General features: G+C 35.7%; 1 protein-coding gene across 2 annotated transcripts in view; it reads left to right on the top strand.

Annotated features, from left to right (window-relative positions):
- PRKD1 (protein kinase D1) overlaps window positions 1–22,848 on the top strand; it is a 121,068-nt gene that overhangs the window by 64,579 nt on the left and 33,641 nt on the right. Inside the window, exons 3-5 of one of the 2 annotated variants that reach the window (XM_069017728.1) lie at window positions 13,505–13,636; window positions 14,345–14,505; window positions 17,244–17,267. In XM_069017728.1, the coding sequence (XP_068873829.1) occupies window positions 13,505–13,636; window positions 14,345–14,505; window positions 17,244–17,267 (317 nt within the window). The remainder of the gene's footprint in view (window positions 1–13,504; window positions 13,637–14,344; window positions 14,506–17,243; window positions 17,268–22,848) is intronic. The other variant, XM_069017729.1, reaches the window with a different exon arrangement.

Genomic DNA, 22,848 nt, shown 5'->3' with positions numbered 1-22,848 from the left:
TGGTCAGAGTAGCGAAAGATGAATTGTCAGTCCTTGTATTCAGGGTTATACAATCAGTTCATGTCCTAGTAGTATGCATTTTCTATTTTTCATTGTAGTTAAGACTTTATTAAAAAGGCTGGACCACCTGTGATGATTTTTTTTTTGCCACACTTCTGTTCTTGGCAGTTTAAGGATTATTAAATGTGATAGTCTTTTGGCTTAGAGCTTATATTACAAGTTCTTGAAAGAGCTGAAAACTATCTACAGAAACTTACAGGTGAGAGGTTTTGCTCACTGTAGCTGAGCACCTTAGTCCGTTTTAGTGAAGGAAGTTGTACCTGCAGATGTCCTGCAATATAACTGAAACAGTTTGTGTTAGAGCTAAAGATTTCTGGTGAAACACAAGAAATTTACTCAGCTCATATTGCAGCACCTAGTGTGCTTTTTATTCCAACTCAACATTATTACTTGCGTTTTGCATTGGTGCAATATGCGACCGCGACAATCATGTAGTGTGCTGGACAAATGTTGTGTGTCTGTCTGATGACTCATCCAGAGGAGATAAGCACAGGCTGTTGCAGTCAGCCAGATGAACTGTGGTTCAGTGCCAGTATAGATTCTGGCATTTTGGAATTGAAAGGTCGAGCATTATTATAAGAGTGGAAGCAAAAGAGTATGTTGTTACAGATTTGGTCAGCTGCACATTAAAAGAGGAAAAGGGAACTTTTATTATGATTGTAGTAGCCTAATAAATATGGGTTTATTTTAGTTACAGTATTCCATTTATTTTATGTTTTTTTAAAATATCTGTTTGAACACTATTTATGGGATTCTGATAAGAGTTTGTATAGAAATATGGGAACACTTGAGAAATGTATTAGAACAAAAAATTTGTACGGTGAACACATTTGGTTTATTAGGCTGCGCTGCTGGGCATTCATTGAACAGTATCACTAATACTCTTCTGGCAGTAACACAACTCACCATGTTTCTGTTTTCTTAGCTGTGCATTTTCTATTTCATTTTTTCTTCAAAATGTTGGAAAGTTCATCTTCAGATGCACAAAAGAGGAAAATTTTTTACTACTTCTGTGGAAGTCTTCACTAATGTGTTCACTGAATCCAACATCTACATAGTTCTATTGCATTTGAGACTGAAAAGGGTCTGAATCTTCAGAGAAAGGATTTTTTTTTTTCAAAGTATATTTGTATGAAGGGTTCCTTTTATTAGAATACCATCAAAAATTAGTAGGCAACCCAAAATCAGGAAGCAAGGTACAGAAGTTGCAAAGTTTCAGTCCAAGATGGCTGTAGATGAGTAGTTAGTCATTTATAAACACTGAAAGGAAAAGAAACCAGAAGTTACATCTTAGATCTCTCTCTAAAATGTAGTGTTACTGTTTGCTCAAGAAAAGGAAGCATATTTATGTGAAGTGAGTTTAAGCTGAAAAATGTTCTTCAGTCTTGATGTGATCAAGTAGTATTTGCTGAAGTCTTCAACTGGACCTCTGAAAAGCTTACTTTCATGTTCCACTCATGAAAGAAAGGATGCAAACATGAATTAACAAAATAGCATAATGTAAAAATCACAATAAATTTGAACAGAATGGATTATTTTTGCTGTGATAAACTCTCTTCTTGAAGTTAACTCCTAGGTTTTTGGAGACCTTCAGTGTTGTTTTGACTAGCTTGTAAAAATAATTTATTTCAACTGCAATTTGTTGATGCCAATCACTTGATATTAATGATAGGTACTGTCCTTCATACTCTTTCTTCGCAGAGAAGTTAGTTAACTATTTAACAAGTTTTTACTTTAAGTTGTTACATGAGATCTGGAATGTAGATGAGTTAGCCCCTTTCTGAAATGAATGATATGTCGAAGTTATTATTTTAAGCTGTCTGTGGATGCAATTGCCACCCTTCATCTGTGTATCTGTGACTTTTTTCAGAATAACTGTATTTGCCATTTTTCCCTTAATTGCTGTGGTGTTGTACATCTGTACTCTTTTTTTAAAGCTCTGTTTTTTGAGGACTTCAGGGAAACAATTACTTTAGGTGTCTTTAGACTTGTTTTTGCCAGCATAGTTTGTCCTCTTCCGTACCTTTTTCATGAAGTTTATTAAAAACTGCTGTGTAAATTTGCCTGGTCTATTCATGATATAGAGAAAAAAAATTGTATATTTACAGTTTTAATATGGGTTTGTTTATAAAAATTCTACCTTGTTTTTACTGGGCAAAGTTACATTGAGGTGTAAGAGGTTTTTGTCTGCTGCTGGAAAGCAGACAATGAAACCTTAGCATCTTGTGCAAATTAGTGGAATGTACTTCAACTGCTTGCTGTGAGCAGTTGTGCTCAACTTGGCAGGATTCCTGAGGCAAGAAAGTCAAATAGCAGCTATTTTATGTTCCCTTGCTGAGCTGATGAGGGCAGGAATTGATCCACTGCTTTTGTTAAGAAGCTGTTTCTGTTATAATATCACATAGATGGTAGATCACCTGGTTGTTAGATGTGGACCTTTTATTTTGATTCAGTACAGTTTATACTGCCTAGGATAAAATATACTGAGCCGAATAAAAGCTGTGGATAGCTATACAATTACAGTAAATGCCATGTATCAACACATAACTGGATTGTAGTGTTAGTTCAACTTGAGATGAAACCCTATGATGTTATATCTCTGAACATAATTTTATAGTACTTACATAGTTGGTCACAGTTTGTGATTTTGCTTTGTTGTGATTGAAGAGCATCCTTCTCTTGGTGCCTTCATGGCTATGGTAACACGCTGTTTTTTGGTGTCTTGAGAAATACAAATATCTTTATTCTGTCTAAGATAATATCTTTAACAATTATTCTTCCTCTATGTCCTTGCAATTTTCTCTCGCTGTCATTTTTCTTCTTTCTATAGAGGTAAGGCTCAATTGTGATTAGGTTAAAGTTGTTTGATTTTGTGTCCCTCACGGTTCATTAGTCTCACATTGTTCTTGGGTCATGAATTGCAGATAGATGACTGTGTTTGAAGTTCTCAGGACCCAAAGATTCTTTCCTTCTTTGTTTGCCTCATTGTCTTTTCTTCTATATATAACTGTGTTAATTGTTGCTTTCTGGACAGTGCCTATATATGAGAGGTCACTATTCCACTGCAACCTAATAGATCAAACATCCAACCTTACACATCTTTAATGGTCTGATTTTTTGCGAGAGCACATTTTCGGTTTGTGTGCTCTTTAATGAAATTGTCGGTTCATTTGAGATATTTCACTTGGTTTTCCAGATTTAATGCAAACACTTTCAGTCCAAATGCTCATAAAGAAACTATGCTTTCATGAGAGAACAGGGTAAATGCTTAAATGGATAAATAACTGTTTATGTCTTAGGAAACAAAGGGTATGAGTGCATGCTGTTTTCACAGTGGAAGCAGGTTACCAGCAAGGTACTTAAGTCTGTGCTGTTAAATACATTCATGAATGATCTGGAAAGCATGACTAGTAAAGTGTCAGGTGTAGCAACAAAACAGAAAATGGCTTGTAGTGTCACTGCCCTTGTGTGCTCTACCTTTGTCACCTTCTCTGCTTCAGAGAATGCTGATATTGCTTTGAGAAGTCCTCTTTCAAAGACAGGATTCCAGGCTTAGTAGATTTTTGTCGGATCCAGTAATTCTTATGCTTTTGTATTCTTATCACATGATTTCACTGAAAAGAGACATATTTCATGTCACACCACTTTAACAGGCCTCACCCCAGTAAGTTGTACAGCCAGCTTTCCAAGAAAGATGGAATTGATTAAGTACCATTAATTGCAGTTAATGCATTAAAAAATGCCTATCAGCTTCCAAAGTGGACCAAATTAAATCTTTATTTTCTTTGGATATTATATTTATTTTAAAGCCTCTGGAGTTAAAAAAACCCTTTTTCTCCTTGAAATATTCTTAGCTCAGTGAGGCACTTTTACTCAGTTTTCTTCTTTTCTATTCTTTCAGATACTAACTTTTACTCAGTTTTCTTAATATGATATATCTCACATTTACCCTTTTAAAAAAGATTTTAGATACTGTCATTTTGACTGAGTTTAACACAATCCTCTTAGTAACAGTAACTCAATATGTTATTCAAGTATTATACTTCAGCAGCCCCCATGTCAGATGATCCTTTCTCAAAAGACTTGAGGTGATGAATGAAACTTGGAGTCTGCAGTATGTTGTCCAATATTTTAATGGATGTTTGTGTGCTCATTTAGACTTACAATGCAATGCTATCATCTGATTAGCATTCAGGAATCAAATGGAAGGCTTATAATTAAAAATGCGTTTATGGAAAAAAGTGGAAGATAAGACAAAAACATATTTTCATCAAAGGATATATCAACTCTGTTTACTGCTTTACAAATTTATTTACTTCATAGTCTTTCTTTACATCTATGGTGTGTGAAACTTGGGTATAGCTATAAATTATTTCACAGGCTGTGTCTTTAATAGCACTTGAGCTTTTCTTAAAGATATAGTGGCAAAGTCCAAATTTTTTATTGTGCACCTTATCACTAAAAATCTTCACGCATACACCCTCAATATATGTGTATTTATTTCTTTATAATTTATATATATAGCTGAAGTGCTAATATTTTCTTTCTGCACCCTAATGGATTGTCTTTTGTATACCCAGGGGTGTGTGCACTTCACTTCGGAGACCACTGCTATAGTTTCACTTGAAGTTGTATATTAGGAAAAAAAAAATCATCTCTTTATGAATTTTTTTTTTAATATTTGAGTAAGAAAACTTCAATTAAATTTTTTTCTCCTTTTCACAGTTCTTCATGTTCTGTCAGTTGTTTTTGCTACTAACACAGTTTTTAATTATAAAACTGCCACCACTCAAAGGATTCTCTTTTCCTCACCAGACACCATCCACTTTCATCAAATAATTGCCTCCCCAGTTCATTCTCACTAGCTACAAATTTAATGGGGAACAAGCCTTGCTTCAAGCTAAGCAGAAAAATCTTTGATTTGTCATACAGCGTTTTGTTTAATAGATTTATTTAATAGTTTCTTTGACCAGTACATGCTTGATGAAACATTTGTATCAGTGCGTTTGTTAAATGATAGTAGTGGTCTTGAATAGAGAGTAGCTATAAATGATGCAGAACATTGAAAAATAAAGGGTAACCTACTTGGAATAACTTGCCTATCAGACAACTTATATACATGGTCAACAGTGTATTCTACACTGCTCAGATGTGTGTCAGGAAAAAAACCTAGTGTTTGGAGAATTTCTCTACTTTTTCAAGTCTTTCTGAAGTTATGGTCTCAATAACTCGGTGCTGCAGTAGGCTTCAAGTTAAATATGGCTTATGTAAAAAAATATATCTTTCAATATCACTGTTGAACTCATTGGATTTACTTCCATTGGCTGACTGCTGACTTTGATTTTGAAAGAGCAAATAGAAATACACAGTCTCATGGTAATTTCCAATAAATTATGTTTGCAGTCCTTTGTGGTAAGATACACATCTTCTTTCAGGAAGTGCTTGAGGTTTGTAGCTAAAAGAGGTCTGAGCACAAACAAGCAAACCTACTTCCCTTGGGGAATATAACAATTTGAAATGGCAACTAAGGAGGAAAATACACAGGAACTGCCACAGGTTGCAGTCTGCTAGTTTTTATATCTTGATGGTAGTGTGACTCAGGCCTGGAGACATTGTCATTCCAGCTGGAATCTGGTTCACTCTGGCTTTTTAAGAGGCCCCAAGAATGTTTCTGTTAACATAGTTAAGATGTGACTTGTTGCCAAAAAGAAGTTTGGAGAGCTTTCCTGCTTCTTAGGACATGAAGACTTCTATCACTGTAGTTTGGTAGTGCAGAAGGTTATTCTGCAGCAATTATGTTTGTTTCCTGGTTTGTTTTTTTGCTTCCTCCTCTTCTTGAGTCCAGTAAACTCTTACTCATATCCTCTCCAAACAAAACCATTCCAATTTTTTAATCTCTCCTTATATCTAAGTCTCTTCCATGCCTCTAGTGGTTTTCTTCATCTGTCACAGCTGTTCACAGCAACTGAACACAGAATGAATGCCATGTGGGGAATATTAGTATCACCATTTCCTAGTGTTAATTTTTAGTTAGTTATGTGTGTGGGAGAAATACTGGGTAGACATGTTTTGAGTAGAACACTTCTTTAGTGAGCAACTAAACATTTTGCTTATATAATTTTGACCTTCTCATCTACCTGGCCAGGCACTGGAGATGTTTCTATGATGAGTCGTTATTGAATTTTTGTAAACAATTTTTAAAAATCAACCACAATTCAGAACAATAATTAATTTATTTCTTCAAGGTTATGTCACCTTGTGCATTTCTTTAGCATTTTTAATTTCCCTTCTCCCTTTTCTAGTGTTATCCTAGAAAGATTCAAGTGGGCCTGAGAAAACTGAATGGTTGTATACAGTCATGCTTCTGTTACATATCTCTGGTGGTCTCATCAAAGATCTGAGACCTTAAGAAAGCATTATTAATCGGACACTAAAGCGTATTCCAGAACTGGTCATATATTTCTAGGATTTGTTGTTTCATCATTTTTCAGAGGCTTCAGGTGAGGCTGTCTGGCATGTATTTGCCTTGGATCCTCTTTCTCACCCTTCTTGAAGGTAGAAATGACATTTGCTTTCCTCCAGAATTTGGGCATTTCTCCCAATCACCATGATAATTCAAAGATTGTTGAGAGTGGCCTTGCAAGGACATCAGCTAGTTCCCTCAGTACTGCTGCGTGCATCCCATCCAGGCCTGTGGACATCTGATAAAACTCTGCAAAAAACCCCCAAAACAACCCAGCTGTATTTATTCTGTAGTGCTATATATTTATGAATTCTTAGGGTAATTCTAAAAGATATCTAAACTTTTGCGGATAGTTAACAGTATAGTTTGTTAAAAACAATTTAATGTATGCAGCGGTGGTTCCTTCATTCCTTACTGAATTTAATATAAGATTGTATTTTTAATTCCATTGTACTTTTAGCCAGTAGCATTTATTCACCATATAACAAAAAAAAATCTTGACCTTTTATGAAAGAAACTTGGGGGAATTAAATAAGTTTTGCAAGTGCTATTAATTCTTTTTGAGCACCTCTTCTTTTTGAGATTTTTTTTTTCAGAATCCTTGGAAAAGAACACTGAAGAACATAAAAAAAAGTCAGAGGAAATAAAGATGTAAAGGGCTCATAACATTTACTTTAAGATACTAATTTAGATTGGTCAGAGCATGGAAAAGGAGCAAGAGACTTTATTTTTCATGTTGGGCTGCTCCTTAGTGCCACTAGTCAGAACCAGTTTTGAACACTGCATCAATAACTCCAGTAAACCTGCAGAGTATTTAATTTTTTTTTTACTATGCTAAATTTATACCTCTGCAGTGTTTTATGATTAACAGGGCCTGAAGCTGTGAAGTAAAGTATTGCTGGTTTTTCCACTTGTGTGAAAAATAGTTAAATTCATAATGAAACAATTGTGTGATGGGATTTCAAATGAACTTAAACACGGTGAGCTGTATAGTTTGTAGGTTTGAAACTGTGGAATCATTCACAAATATATAGAAGTACATCAGAACTGAACTTTAAAAATTTAGAGTGTACAGATGAATCAAGCACATTGACTCATAAATGTTAATCTTTTATTAACACTCCTTTAAATTCTGAGCTAGCACTGGACAAATGATTGCAAATGGTTTATTGTCTCCTTAGTTTATTACTTAAATCTCATGTCACTGATGAGACATTGTAAACAACAGCCCATAGTGAATCTGGATACTGGGCTTTAAGAAGGAAGGAGATGAGATCCTTACTTGGATGCCTCCCATGCTGGCTCATTTGCTCGCTTCCCAGCCTTACATTTTGCCTCAGTAAGGAGGTAGCTGCTGGCCAAGGAAGGCTGGGCACAAAGTCTTGTTTGTTCGTGCTGTGCCACCACATGGAGCTACCAGCCTTGGCCATCACTGATCAAAATGCCTGGAGGTTCTCTGGCCTCCCTCTCTCTCTGATCTATGGGATCTTCCCCTATTTCTAGCATCTTACCTCTATGCAGGATTTTTACCCTTGCCTTTCCAGCCCCCCTTCTTTCTGACATGACTGTTTCTTTTTGGGGGACCTTTCTTTTCCCTCTCATTGGCTTTCTGGACACTCAAGCTCATGTTTCCAAACTAAATAGTCCAGGTGCAGAAGCACAACATGTTTTCAGCCTCATGGCAGGTGATTCAGTTTCCTGTATCTTTGTGTTGCTGGAGGATTGAGAACATGCAGCTTTTGATTAGTCTGGGTATTATAAAAATATTGCAACTAGCCAGTACCAGTTGCAATTAGCAATTGCAGGTTTCTGCTCAAGAGTTCCAAATTCAGTTCTGAAAATGTATCTCTCCCTCTGTCCCAACTCCTACAGATAATTACCTGAATGTCAACTTATCATTCCTAATTGGAACTGGTTTTACGTAAAGCATTGGGATAAAGCAATAATAGGTAAAGAAAATGAAATCAAATTTATGGTATTAGTAGGCTTTTCCTGGCATGTATAATTTAGAGTGCTAAAATACATTCATATCCAGAAAGCTTAGTAGATTCAAATTTTCCATATCCAAGTTTCCCTACTTCAGAGCAGAGCAAAGAAAGAAACAGAATGATTATAAATACGTACATGTATAGATTCTAGGAAAAGATTATTTCTAGTGATCAGAGATGGAGTCTTTGGCCTGTATGAGCTGCCAGAACTCTGCTAACTTAAATGAAACTCCAGAAACTCAAACTGTATTTGATTGCCAGGGCTGGAACATTGAAAAGAATAAAATGGTTTCCTTTCTCTTAGTCCAGCTGAACTGTATACACAGTCATTAATTGTTATGGTTTAAGCAGTGCTTGAAGTTTAGTAGTATATAGTTGTGGGTTATATTAATTTTTTAAGTGATGGATGCCAGCACTTCTTGTAAGTAAGGACTCAAGTTACGAATGCCTGTGGGAACTCAACAGGATACGTTACTCTTAAATGCATTCCAAATGGTGGAAGGTAGCAGGAGAATGCCTGCTTTTCATAGCTGCAACATATTGCTAGTCTTGTGATAGATGATTTCTTCTGCCATGAGAGGCATGGATGCAAGATGACAGTGCTCATTGTGTGAAGCTCTGTTACTCATAAGAGCAGGATCTCACTTCTGCTTATAGTTCAAAGCCCTTTTGGACTTGGAACACAAAATGATGAAGTAAATAATTTGCCTCTTTCTGAAAGCAAGACCTACCTTGCCTCTCTGATGTGCAGTGTCCTTTCCAGCTGTGCTGAATGATAGATCTGCTACTGAGCCCAGAACAAGGAGTACTAGCCATTAGCAGCCAAGTCATTAATAGATCTGATGAAATAGTCTTGTCAAAACTGTTGAAGTTTCAGTGTCTGTGTTTTGGTGATACTAGGAAAGCTTAAATAGATGATGACAAGGTAGTCTGAGAGTTAACAGTGTAACGGTGTTATATTAAGAACATAATATTTCAAACTTTTCTGCAGAGTAATTAAGTTTTTTAGGATGTGCTTATAGCCATATTTGGAGGCCCCCCCTTTTTTTACAGCACAGTTTAACATACAGGAACAAAATTGTCTTCACCCCTTCAGTGCTCTGTCAAAGCAAAAGGGTAGTCTGATTACAGCTTTTTATTACCAAGAAAGGCCTCAATTTAATTTGGAAAAAATATACATATCTTCCTCTTCATCAGCAAGGCTTTGGTTTGGTTTTTTTTCAGTGAATAACAGGAATATTCTGAAAGTTAAAGCTTTGCGTGTTAGTGGCTGTATGAAAGGCTTCCTAGACGTGTAATTTTAAAAAGTTGACTGACTAGATGGTAGGAAGAAGTTTAAAAGGAGGACCTAATGTATAAATCACTTCCTAAGGCAAAACTATTTGTGGGAGATTTTGATTTCAGGTTTGCTTCTACAGAGAAAATAATATATAAATTGCAAAATCCCCAGGTTATTTTAGCCATTTTAAGGTAATATATTTTCAATCCATTATCTAAATTATTAAACTAACTAAAGTTAACTGAGTTACTGATTTTTATTAGGCTATTTGTGGTTTTGGTGCACTGTTCAAACTATTTGTAAAACTACCCAGTAAATCAATGTAAAACTCCTCTCCAGTCTTCCAATTTAGTAAGCATCATTGACGCAAAATAGAACTTAAATACGTGTGTAATGTTAGGTTATGCAAAGCAATTGTCATGAACTTAGTTACAGAAATCCTTTGCTAGATTGAGATTCAGACTTCTTATTGTACATATCCCTTGTTTTAATAGTGGTTTGATTATTACTTGTATGCTTCTAGAAACAACCTCAGGAAAGTCTACAAACAAAAAGTTTGCATCTCTAAACTTCACATATATGTTACCAAAATTCATGGCTATTGTGTCTTGAGGGTGTTGTCTTCTCCTAGGAGAGAAATGCATACTGAGTATCTTGTTTTCATAAGCTTCTTGATTTTGTATTTGCACATGCAAATTTAAGCTAGAGACACAATAGCAAAGAAGTGTACATTGCAGTTCTGTTGGAAGCTGGTAGGGCATAGTGTTCCAGTTTTGGCACGTATTCTTGAAAAGGCTCCTACATACATACGTATCTTTTCCATGATCATTTCATTTTGCAAAGAATCAGAAATGTTAATCATAGTATTCGTCATAAAGTTGTAGGTAAATATGCAAAATCCATGAACAAAAGTCTGGAACAGCAGAGATGAGGCTCTAAACTCCAGATGGAAAGTCTGAAGGAGACCAATAGAAAGATGGGAAGGCTTAGTGCTGTGTTTATAGCTGTCTGAGTTGCTGAGGAGATACGTTATAGCATGTCATAGTGTGTTGTGGCTGGAGTTTCCAAAATGCTGAAAATCATGTCTTCACATATATATCATGATTTCATAGACCAGGCAAGAGAAGAGGAAGTGAATTATCAAGGGCCAGTACGATTTGCATCTATAATTTGATCTCATCCAGCTGCTGACCTATTGCAACACAGTTGGTACCCATATGTGGTAGGACCATATAGATGTCTGCTGCATGACTGTGACAACTTTTCCTCCTGTGGCTGCATGCTGGTGATAATAGAGGCCCAGAAAAATAAATCCTTCTTGAACTTCACAGACCAATGATCTACTGGGAGGGTGTTGTCCAAACTCCTATCTTCAATATGAAATTAAATAGGAAAGTTTATATGCCTGTATTTGGTTCTCTTTGTACAAGTGAAGTATATAAATATATATTTGTATTTTAATAAGATCAAAATATATTTTAAAGCTTTGAGTGCTTGACTCTTCCAACATACTCTTCCATTTGGTTGGAATTGCAGAAAAACACCTGGCAATATGCACAAAAAGATAGTTAACTCGAAGTCCTGAAGTAAAATCACAAGAGATCTGTTCAACATCTAAAAATGTGTTCTGAAGGGAGGGTGTCAAGAAGATGGAGTCTTTTTGGTGATGCCAAGCAATAGGACAAGAAGTGATGGGCAAAAACTGATGCACAGGAAGTTCCACCTGAATATGAGGAAGGACTTCTTCACTGTGCAGGTGACCAAGCACTGGAACAGGTTGCCCAGAGAGGCTGTGGAGTCTCCCTCACCAGAGATTTTCAACAGATATCTGGAGCAATCCTGTGCCATGTGTGCTCTAGGATGACTCTGCTCAAGCAGGGAAGTCGGACCAGATGACCCACTGTGGTGTCTTCCAATTCCCACCCATTCTGTGATGAGTCGTGTTTTTAGTAGACCAAGGAGAGCATTGTCATTACAGGGCAAATGTTGTCTTAACAGTGAATTTGACCACTGTAGTATGGAAAAAAAAAGAAAAATAATATATTTGAACAAGTGTTTGAAAGCCCTTGAGTGGAAAATATGCCTGACTTAACATTTTTAGATAAATACAAAACTATTTAATTTAGTTCCAGGATGTGTCTGCGTTGGACTATTTTATGAAGTCCTAGTGTTATGAATTAAGTAAGCTTTTTCAGCATGGCTTTTTATGAAATAATCCTGGGAGAAGGAAGGGAAATCCTGAAATAAACAAGCTGTTAAATGGTTTGGATTGGTCTAGTAAAAATTTTTTTTTAAAAGTGAAGTTTGATATTGTTGGAATCATTGGATCCTACTTTTGTGATAGTATTCTAAATACTTTTGTTACTAGATCTCAAAACTGGTTGAGACTAGAAACATATTTTTCTTTGGACAATTTTGGAAAAGAGTAGCAGTTTTTTACAGAGAAGCAGCTGAGGCCTGGGCATAGGTCTTTATTGGTACCCTCCTCTAGTTAGTTAAAAATGTTTTCTTGATCGGTGTGCAGATTTTTTGGTTATCTTTTCATTAGCAGACAAGGAACAAGCCGGGGTATTTGGATCTTTTAAGAATTCCTTTGAATTGAACCATTAAAAAACAGGGTTGTGGGGAGGGGGTGTGTTTTGGTTTTGGTTTTTTCTTTCTTTCTGTCAGTTGCAAATCAGGAATGTATTTCTGTTGAAAGATGAAGTATTTCTTTTAAGTGGCTACATACCTATTGCAGTCATCCTGATATCTGTGAAGAGTAAGCACACAAATAACTTGTTTAAATGGCAGTCTGAATGAGATCAAATGTTTGCGTATGTGATTAGTGTTTAACAACATTTGACAGATATTTCTTTAGACTATCTGATACATGTTCAAGATATTTAATAAGAAAATGAAAATATTTCATTTAAGTCTGATTTTAAAAGTGTGGTACTGGTTGTCTCTGTATTATAAATAGTTCTATAAACATTTTAGTTGGTTATTTTTATGGTTTGAACTAATGCCTTTGACTAGCCCCTCTAACTTTTGCAGCTGTTACACTAGTTGCAGGCTCATGTCACTTTGTAAGGATTTGGTACTTCAAGAAATGCACAACCATCTTCCAGGCTGCTCTTCAAGGTTTTTTTCTTTTTTGAAAATTTGGGTATATCATTACATTTTTGTTTTTAAGCTCTAATACATGTTTTTAATTTGAGTGATCAGTTCACCGATACCAACATAGGCTGCTGAATTAATTACACCAAATGATCAGGAGAAGTTTTAGATACACTTTCATTTACTCGTCAGAAAAACCTTGCAGTATTTCTTTACTGGATACGTTCAGTTTAATTTATGTACATATAACTTCAGGTGTAGTGAGTCAAGCCTGTAAAAGAGTATTTTGAAAAATTTCTGATGTTTGATTGAACTCTGACAATTTTGGCAAATGTTGATACGCTATTATACTCCTGTGTTTGATTGGAAGAATATTGTCAGAGACGTCATTGCTGCAGGTTTGTAAATGCAGCTTTATGCTTTTTCCAGTGGTCACTGTAGTATGAAGGTATATTATCACTCTTTTTATCTTCAAAATACTATACAGTGAACAATTCCAAATCCAAGGTTCAGCATCATAGTGGCCAGAAGGAGTTTTGCTTTGTTCTGTGATGAAGTACCACATAAGTGGAGATTATTAGTTATGTTACTAATTCTGTGATCTTACTGTTACAGCTTCTGCTACATTTGAAGACTTTCAAATCCGGCCCCATGCTCTATTTGTTCATTCATATCGAGCTCCAGCCTTTTGTGACCATTGTGGAGAGATGCTGTGGGGACTGGTGCGTCAGGGACTCAAATGTGAAGGTAAGCTGCAGTGAGATGCAATTTTTCAGTCTAAAGAAGAGGCTTTTCCATTCCAATTCTGTGTATTGTGTCTAATGCTGCTTTTAAATTGGTTGGAGACAGTAAGAACTATCAAAGTAATTAACTGATTAAAGAACTTGTCTTTTTGACTGCTCTGAGGCCTCTTAGATATGGCTCTGTAACCTTGAGTATAAAAAGTTTGGTTAATATGTACTTTTAAGAAAAGTCTTACTCTTCCCTTATGATTCTTAATGAGCCTGTATCATTTTTGTACTGCTCTAATTCAGATTATTTAACTGAAGTTACTGACAAGCCATATGAAGTTGTAATAGCTAAGTTTTCTCATTTTGTCACACCTATTTGACTTCTGGTAAACTGAATCCAGCAGAATATGGCATTCCTTGCCTCACAAGTGCTGGTTGTAGAAATTCCCTGCACTTTGAGACCATAGGTTTTGAAAAGTCAGAGAAAAAACACTGGTTGTGTATATATATATATATATATATCTATCTATATATCTCTATATCTATTTGGAAGTGATAACATCATGTCTCTAAAAATTTGGTAGAAGAGCAGAGTAGAGGGAAAAAGTTTAATCAAAAATAAGGCTGGTGTTTTTGAATTTGTGTTGTTTTTGAAAAAATTCAAAATTATTTGCTTTTTTGAGTAATAAACCATAATCAGATAGTTTTAAATTTCTCTTTTCAGGATGTGGTCTAAACTACCATAAGAGATGTGCATTTAAAATTCCAAACAACTGCAGTGGTGTAAGGAAAAGACGCCTGTCAAATGTGTCCCTAACAGGACTGAGTACCATTCGTACAGTTTCTGCAGAGCCCTCACCCAGCATGATGGATGAAGCCCTTCTGGTATGGGATTCCCTACCTGTAGAGGCCATGGGAGGAGCTGGGAAACTATCACTTAGTGCTATAGAATCTGGTTTTGCCTGTTACAGACTACAGAGGAGGGTGGTATGTAAATTATAAAGTAAGAGAAGGCATCTTGACGTGAAAGGGAGGTCACCAGCTTAAGGTATGTGGGTTTAAGGTATGTGTCACTTCTGATACTCCCGGGAGTCTCCTCCTTTGTCAAGAATGAGGTTATTTTTAAGATCTAAAACTGCCACCCATGCTAATATAAGTAGTTGGATCTTGGAGGATCTATTCTGGAACTAGATGTTTAATTTCTTCTGTATCAGACCATTATATCCCTTGTCTTATTAAATAGGAAAGATTCGCCTCATTAGAACACTGTGACCCAGACACCACAGCATTAAACTGAGTATCTGTCACAGTCAAGGCTGTCATTAATTAGTTGGCCTGCGTATTTAGCATATTTCTAAGTGTTCAGAAGAAAGTAGGAGAAATCTCCATTAGATCCTTAAATGGCTTTTTGTGGTTCATGTATGTGTATGTCTGTATATATATGTGTAGATGTGTGTATATATATATGTACAGTATACACAAAAGCACGTAACTATATGGTGTAGTTGGGTATTCATTAATATATTAGTTTTCCAAAATGAAAGCAACTCTTATGAGAACAAAATGTCGATTGGAATAAATCAAAATGATACCTACTTTTTATTTTTAGCATGTTTGTTCTTTTAAGCACTCATGGTCATAATATGCTTGAATAGTTAAGATTTTACACAGTGTGTAAATGAATCCACTCCTAAGTGAAAGTTTTGAAAACCTTAAGGTTTAAAAGAGAGGAAAGAATTTATAAGTACACACAACAATTATCGTGTTTTCCTCTCAATTAGAATATTAAAGTTATTAAACTTGACATACTAAAAGGACACTATTGCAAATTATGTAGACCTGGTGTTAGATGCAGTACTATCTATGAACCATAATTATGTACTTATGCTACTGATTATCATTAGTCTAAAGCTACTTGGAAATTAAGGTTAACATTATGAATCTGTATTTTTAATTGAAAAGCTGCATAAATGAGTAAGGTGCTTAAGTTCTGCAAGCTACAGCAACAAATGTTTACGGATTAATCATAATTCTCAGCAGGTTGTTTCAGAAATTACTTGGGCCAAGACAGAAAATTATGAGGAAGGCTGGCCCTCATTCTGATCTCTTTTTTTCTGAAATTTTGGTTAAAAAAATTGTGTGAGCATCCTGGTATATCCTCTATAAATATTCACTGCACTGTACAGTTAAAATGTAGCAAAAAAATTGCAATTTGAAAACATTTTAAATCGTATGACTGTGTTGTTTGCTGATACATTCTTATCCGAAATACCTGTTTTGCAAAGCTATATATTTCAAAACGGTTGAAAGCCTTAAAACTAACAGTGGAGAAATGCAGTGTCATCTATACTGCAGGCTATACTTCTCTAAGAACTTGTAAACATTGGTCTCCCTGTGCTGATGATTCAGAACATCACATGTGCATGCACAAAGAAAATATATTTACAATAGGTAAAGGGTTGGGCATTAGCCTAGAGAAATCAAATAGTTTTCTTATCTCACTTTCTTTTCATGAAGTCATGGTATTGTTTACTAGATTTTCAGAATGCTCTCGCATACAGCTTCTATGTGTCTTTTGTTCTGTTTAGTTTTTTTTCCATTGAATGTATTTCCATTCCCGCCCCCCACCCTGCTTTTTTTAAGTGGCATAAGCTTTGTCAGTTCTCATGTACCAGATCTGTCCTTTGGACTCAATTCTTCCACAGTACTTGTGAGATAAGTTTTATGACAGTTTATATGGTGATGCCAATCAAACCATGCACTTTGGAATGAATGTCTTTCATTTTTCTACAGTCTGTGTGAATATACTGAAAAACATTACCCTTCTTCATAAAAATATATCATTCATTAGTAATATTGATGTGTTACTTGAATCACTGCTAACAAAATATAATCTGTTATATCTATCAGTTCTTTAAATAGGACTAAAATAAATGTATTTTTACCCCTAATTACCATATAGAGTCAGAACAGTTGAGAGAGAATAATTCCTGGGGATCTTGATAGATGTAATTATTAAACTGAGGTGTTTCTTTTTTTTTTTGTTGATGTTGTGTGCGCCTAATAGGAGACACAGCATGTAAGCCTGCTTTCTAGAAAACAACACTTATAAAGTGAATAAGTTATGCCCTATCTTTCGAGATTTTGTCATTTAAAAATCTTTGACACAGGGTAATGTGGAATCATGCAAAATGTACCTATGCTTTAATTATCCTTGCATAGGGAACCATCACGCACAGAAACAGTGTCAGTTCGAGTATAAATGTTTTCATCAGCCAATAAAGCACTTCATTTGAACTGAAAATTTAATGGGGACTATATTTGATTAAAGCTTTGAACATCTACCTCCAAAGAATAAAATCTTTTCTTGATTCTTAACTTAGTAGTGTAAAACTCATCAAAGGAAATGGTAAAAAACAAAGTAGAACTAGGAGGATACAATGCAACCTAGATTTTTATATGTCTCAGCTCAAATGCAGTTCTTCTGCATGTATTCTATAACAAAGAATGAGAATATAATATGATCCCACATTCATGCTTGCTTCTAAAATAACATTATTTTCTGTCTTTTTCTCCCCCTTAATTCTTTGTTCTGTTTTTTCTTCTTTCCAACTTCCTGTCAGTCTCCTGTCAGCCCTGGCTATGAGGTATGTACTGAATTTACTCTGTACCATGCTATCAGCAACATCCTCTTTTGTGATTATCAGTATGAATTTGACGGCATACAGGAATTAAATCAGACTAGTAAAGTCCAGATTCCAAAGTGAGGGTCATAATTCTTAGACTAAACAGTAAAATTAGTGAACATAAAAATATTTTAATACAAGAGTGACTTTTTCCTTTCTTAGGCATGATAGAACTCATTGGTTAGACTGAAGCCCTATTTTGTGTGGTAGTAACGCATGGGAAAAAATTTTACCTTGACTTTCAGGACTTGAGAATTTGCTGGAGTAATGTAGAAAATAAACATTTTCTTTTTAAGCTGAACAAAACTCATATTCAAGTGCTCACCAGCAGTAAACTGATCCCATACTACCATTATGGTACATCTTTCTTTCAGACTGTGGTTGAATTACAAATAACCCAAATAGTCTAGGATTCTGTATTTCTGTGGAAATAGCCATGAACAGTGTACAAATAAGTTACAGCTCTATGTGAAAAAAATTCAGGTCTAAATGAGAAAACAATGTTACTTTTCAAGTGGGTGATTCATGTCAAATGTTGTTCTCTTTGACTTTCAGTATGGATTTTCCAAAGAAGTTTGGCTTGTGTTTAAAGTTTCAAAGCTTTTGAAACTAAGAAATATTGGCAACCTACCCTTGCAGCATGTATTTGGGATGCAGCCAGAGAAGAGCAGGCTTTGCAAATGTTAGAAATACTACATTTTAGAAATATTACATAGTCAGTCTGAGGAATATTTCATTATGCTAAAATGAAGATTTCCGTGGCCAAACAAACATCTTATCTCTTTGAAAGAAATAACTTTATTTCCTATAATCATAGAATGGTTTACGTTGGAAGGGACCTTAAAAATCATCTGGTTCCAACTCCCTGCCATGGTCAGGGCCATCTTCCACTAGACCAGTTGCTCAAAGCCCACTGAACACTTCCAGGGATGAGGTTTGTATTTCTCCTGAAACACATACATTCCTACTGTGTGATGCAGAATTCCAGCTCCACAGAATATCCATAAAGCAATACAAACAGGTGTATATAAAGCACAGTTTTTGTAATATCTAATATAATTTTATTCTAAGTATGGTGCTGTCTGAAAAATGATAAATCCCTCAATCTGCATGATGGTGGATTATCCTAAAGTAGCAGTAATTAAAGGTAGTGATGAAAAAAAAGAAGGTATTTGGAGGAAAAACAAAACTGTATTTCTCTTGTGAAAAGAAAATGTGGTAGATATCAATGGTTTTGCCTCAAAATACAGTCATATGACACAATAGAATTTTATTTCTATTTTTTAATATATGTTTCCATTATTTTGGTAAGTTTTATTTGTTTTCTAGAAGCAATGAATGTTGATATAGTCAAGTCATTTTATAAACACATTGGAAGTGATTTTTCAGAAAAAGTCTAGCTGAGCTTTGCTTTTAAAATAGGAATGATGTGTCTCATGGGGCATAGGTGTTATGTTACATATTATCTTTGCTTTTTGATGAAGAATCAGGAATTGCAGTTATTTATGCTAAATAATTTAAAATTTAAAATATAAATAGTTTTAGTTAAAAAGACTGTGTATCACTGACAGAATACAAAGCACCAGGTGTTGCTTGCCTCTGTAGATTTGTTATAAGCAGAGCTGGCTTGAGGCTTTTTAGCTATATATAGAAGAGTGATTCTGCAGAACTAGGACAGTAGGCTCTCTGGGAGGGAATTGTCTTGAGTCGTAGGTGGCCATTTTCTCTTTCTTTCCTTACACCCAACACTTAATACAGATGCCCTTTTGTCATAGCCCACTGAAATAAGGAGTCCTTGTTTCCAGTGACTCAGAAATAGCCACTCTAAGAAGCCTTTGTTTTCCACACTCCTACAGAAGATGCATCTCCTTTTCCTAGTTCCAGTCCCTGTAGAGTCTTGTATGCGTCCCCAGCTCACTGAACTGGGAAAAAAAGGGCCCTTGAGGGAGGGATTAAAGAAGAGCTGGGGTGTTGCAGCTGAGAGCATTTTGGTGCCTTAAACCACTTCTAATTACAAGTCCTTTTCTAATGGCTGAAGTAGAGTTCATTAGACTGAAGATCCTCAGAGGCAGAATTAATATTTTCTTTTGAAGACACTTGAGTTGACTGTAAATTAATACCGTTCTGTTATGTTTTACTCTTGTCACACTCAAGTTATCTTGCCATGCTCCAGTGATACACACTGTGCATTCTTCTTTGTCTTAGTGGGAACTTGCTTTCAGTGTGCTCATATGTTTAATAAAACCCCCTATGCTCTTTTGGGTAGTGCTCCTGGAATTTGCTCCAAAAGCTAGAGTTTATTTTAAAATAATAGAAGGTAAAATAGAGGCTTTGAGTAATTTAACCAATCCTAAGTAATGTTCACATTGATCTAGTGCCAGATCCACCAGGTGAATATAGGGTCATGCACTAAACAGAACTAAGAATTGAAAACTCAGTGAATCTGACATTGAAAGTTGAATATATAAATAGGAATTTAAGTTAATTGCACAATTTTTAATGCCTTTTTTTTTTTTTTTTTAGTTTTCTTGCCTTTTTACAATAATTTAAAATAGAACATACTAAGGGTCAAAATCAAAAAGTATTTCAAATGTAGTTCTCTTTTCTTTAAGTGTTGCATGTCTGTGGTATTCAAAGTTCAGCTGAACCCCAAATTAAATCATTTTAGGATACAGAAGGTAAATTTGGACTGGCTCACTTTGCACACTGCTGTGCCATAAAATAATAGTAGTCCTAGTACTGTCTGCCATGCACTAAATGCTCTAGAAGTGTAACTAATGCAAACTACATTAGAGCTTTTCTGACCTAATATGATAGTTTGCCCCAATATGATAGTTTCAGAGGTTCATTACAGCTAGGTAAGATATAGAAGATGATTAAGCCTATAATTTCAAGTTACACATGTATATTTAGGAAACCATTAAATATTGCATCAGTTGTGCACCTAATATTTTCTAAGTATCTAGAAAGGTAGGTAGAACGGAAAATGCCAAACAGCTTAAGGATATACATGTTCTGAAATTTCATATGTGCTGTGTCTGCTGATGTTTTTGAGTGCAGTTGTTAGTGATCCCAGAGGTTTTATGATTATTTCACTCTTCAGCTTGGAAGAGGAGAGAGATTCAGGTTGGTTTTGTCATCAGGTAATTGCCACTTGTTTCTTAAATCACCTATTTGTTGTCTGCTTATGACCCTACATCTAAGTCACCATGGCTTAAACTGGGGATTCATAGAAACTCTGTGACTGTAACAGTAGGAATTCTTTAGGAGTGTGTGGTACCTCTACGGAAAATTAGGAGCTAAGTTCTTGTTGTTTCTAAGTAGTTGCAAAAGGGTTTGCGCACACTGAAAATTGCTGAATGCTGCAGCACGCATTTTACTTCCCTGCAGTATCTCTGATATCATTCATGATCCTTTGGGGTATTGTGAATTGGTACAAGATCCCAAAATGTTATTTGCATTTTGAGGAATAATGGCAATCAACGCAACCTTTTATCTCCTCTTACATGGCCCAGGTGTATTCAGTGGCGCTTTCCCTCTCTTCTGATATGTAATCTTGTTTTTCTATATTGGTAACACAGTACTGCCCCCAAGCTTACTTCAAGCCTCACCACGTAGGTTTGTCTAGATCTCCTCTGTCCAGTGCCAAAACTTTCCAAACCAGTGTCTGTGGTTAGGCCTAAAGACCTGCTGGTTATCCCTGATTTGGTAAGGATGGTGTGTAGACAGTGTCACATGGGACACATTTATATAGACGCTGGGGAAAAAAAATAAAAAAGGCAAGATTCATATATGATGGGATGAATCAGAATTGTGCAAAGCTATCTGAAGGGTTTTATATTGAATTATAATTTGGCTATGATACCTTTGTATCATCGTGTGTGCTTCCCCCCCCCCCCCCCCCTTTATTCAGCAGGCATAACAAAGCTGCCAGGTCTGGCTTCTGATGTGGGCATTCTAATACTGCAGGATACTTCCATGAAAATAACTTACTAATTAATATACTTAAAATTATGAAGTGCATGATACAAGATCAAACTAAATGTAATATTTTTGAAAGAGCTTGTGTCTGGAAGATACTGGAAAAAAAGCTTTGTGGTATGTAAGTCCTACTATGGCTGCTGGTACTAGCAAGTCCAAAAAGAAAGGGCTTTTGTTTTGGGAATTCCCTGGTTCTGAGGAGTCAGCAGAGTCTTGCAATGCCTGCTGAAACCCAGTAATCTTCTCTTGCTACTTTTCAAAATAAGGCAGGTTACAGACAGAGCATTCAAACCACTGTCTGCTGCTATTGATGTCTGAGTAGAAGAACAGCATACATAATTTCCATCTGTGGATAGTTTAATATTAACAGCTTGTACTGAAGTCAGTTCTTTGATGTGTTTACACATGTGAAAGTGAAATGTTTTTCAGACCATAGCTATCTAACTGTGGTGCTTGTAGGATTAAATCATACACTTGACTTAAAGAGAGGAGTGCAAGAAGCCTTGAAAGACAACACAGTTGATTGCAGTCTAAGTGTGGTATTTCAGTATATTTAACTGAAGATTTGTTTCTTTGAATTCACTTAATTACAGTCACATAGTTTAATTTGTAAAAGAAAGTCAACATTTGCATTGCATTAAAAACGGAGTTCCTGTGGTTACATAGATATCTAGCACCTCACTTGACAGTAGCTTCCTGTGAAGAAATTGTGTATGAACATATTACAGCTTTATCCTCACAGGAAGGAAATGCATGTTTCAACAAGTCTGCTTCAACACTAAAAATGAAACTTCATGCAAACAGTTACTGCTGTTTGGTTCTTTAAAATACACATCACTTTTTTCTGTTGTCCAAGTAAATAAAAAACCCTAGATCATAATAGTTTATTCTTTTGTTAAGGCAAACATTTCAAAATTGTAGGAATACTTTTGTTATTTCTGATTGAATATCTCAGTGTAAAGTACAGGAATAATGTTGCAACACTTCTTAGATACTAAGCCTGCAAAAGGTTAGCACTTCTTTGTGTAAATTTTGAAAAAAATATATATTTAGGAGAGTACAGGTTGTGTAGCCTGCTCTCTTCTGAGTGAAGGTTACTGGCTTGAGTGTGTTTCCGCAAGCATGACTACCAAAATGGAAGTAGTTGCTTTCTGACTCTTAAAGAACATGGAGCTTTTTGGTCAAGTTTTGTCAGTACCCCTGGGACATTTTTAGTGAGGCTGTCAAAACCTTTTTAAATAAATAAGGCAAACAGCAGTCTTTTTTATGTTTTAGACTAGCCCATGCAGCTGGATTTCAGAGCTGGTCCTTGTCTTTCTTCCCAAGAGGCCATCTCTGTGTCCAAGCAGTCAGTTTTTATTGCTTCCCCTTAGTCCCTTCAGCATCTCCCTACAGTTTCTTTGATTTCTATGCCTGGGAATAATAGATGTGAATGCCACAAGACAGTCGAACTCATCCAGGTAATAAGAACAGCTGAATCCATTGGTGGGAATCGGCATTTATTTCAGTTTTGTAATTGCATTTTGCAGTGTATTTGGACACGTTAGAAAAGATAGGAAAG

Source organism: Aphelocoma coerulescens, chromosome 5 (assembly GCF_041296385.1).
Source record: "Aphelocoma coerulescens isolate FSJ_1873_10779 chromosome 5, UR_Acoe_1.0, whole genome shotgun sequence".
Taxonomy (NCBI): Eukaryota; Metazoa; Chordata; class Aves; order Passeriformes; family Corvidae; genus Aphelocoma; species Aphelocoma coerulescens.
Note: the sequence above shows the minus strand (reverse complement) of the source record. Positions and strands in the feature narration are given on the sequence as shown.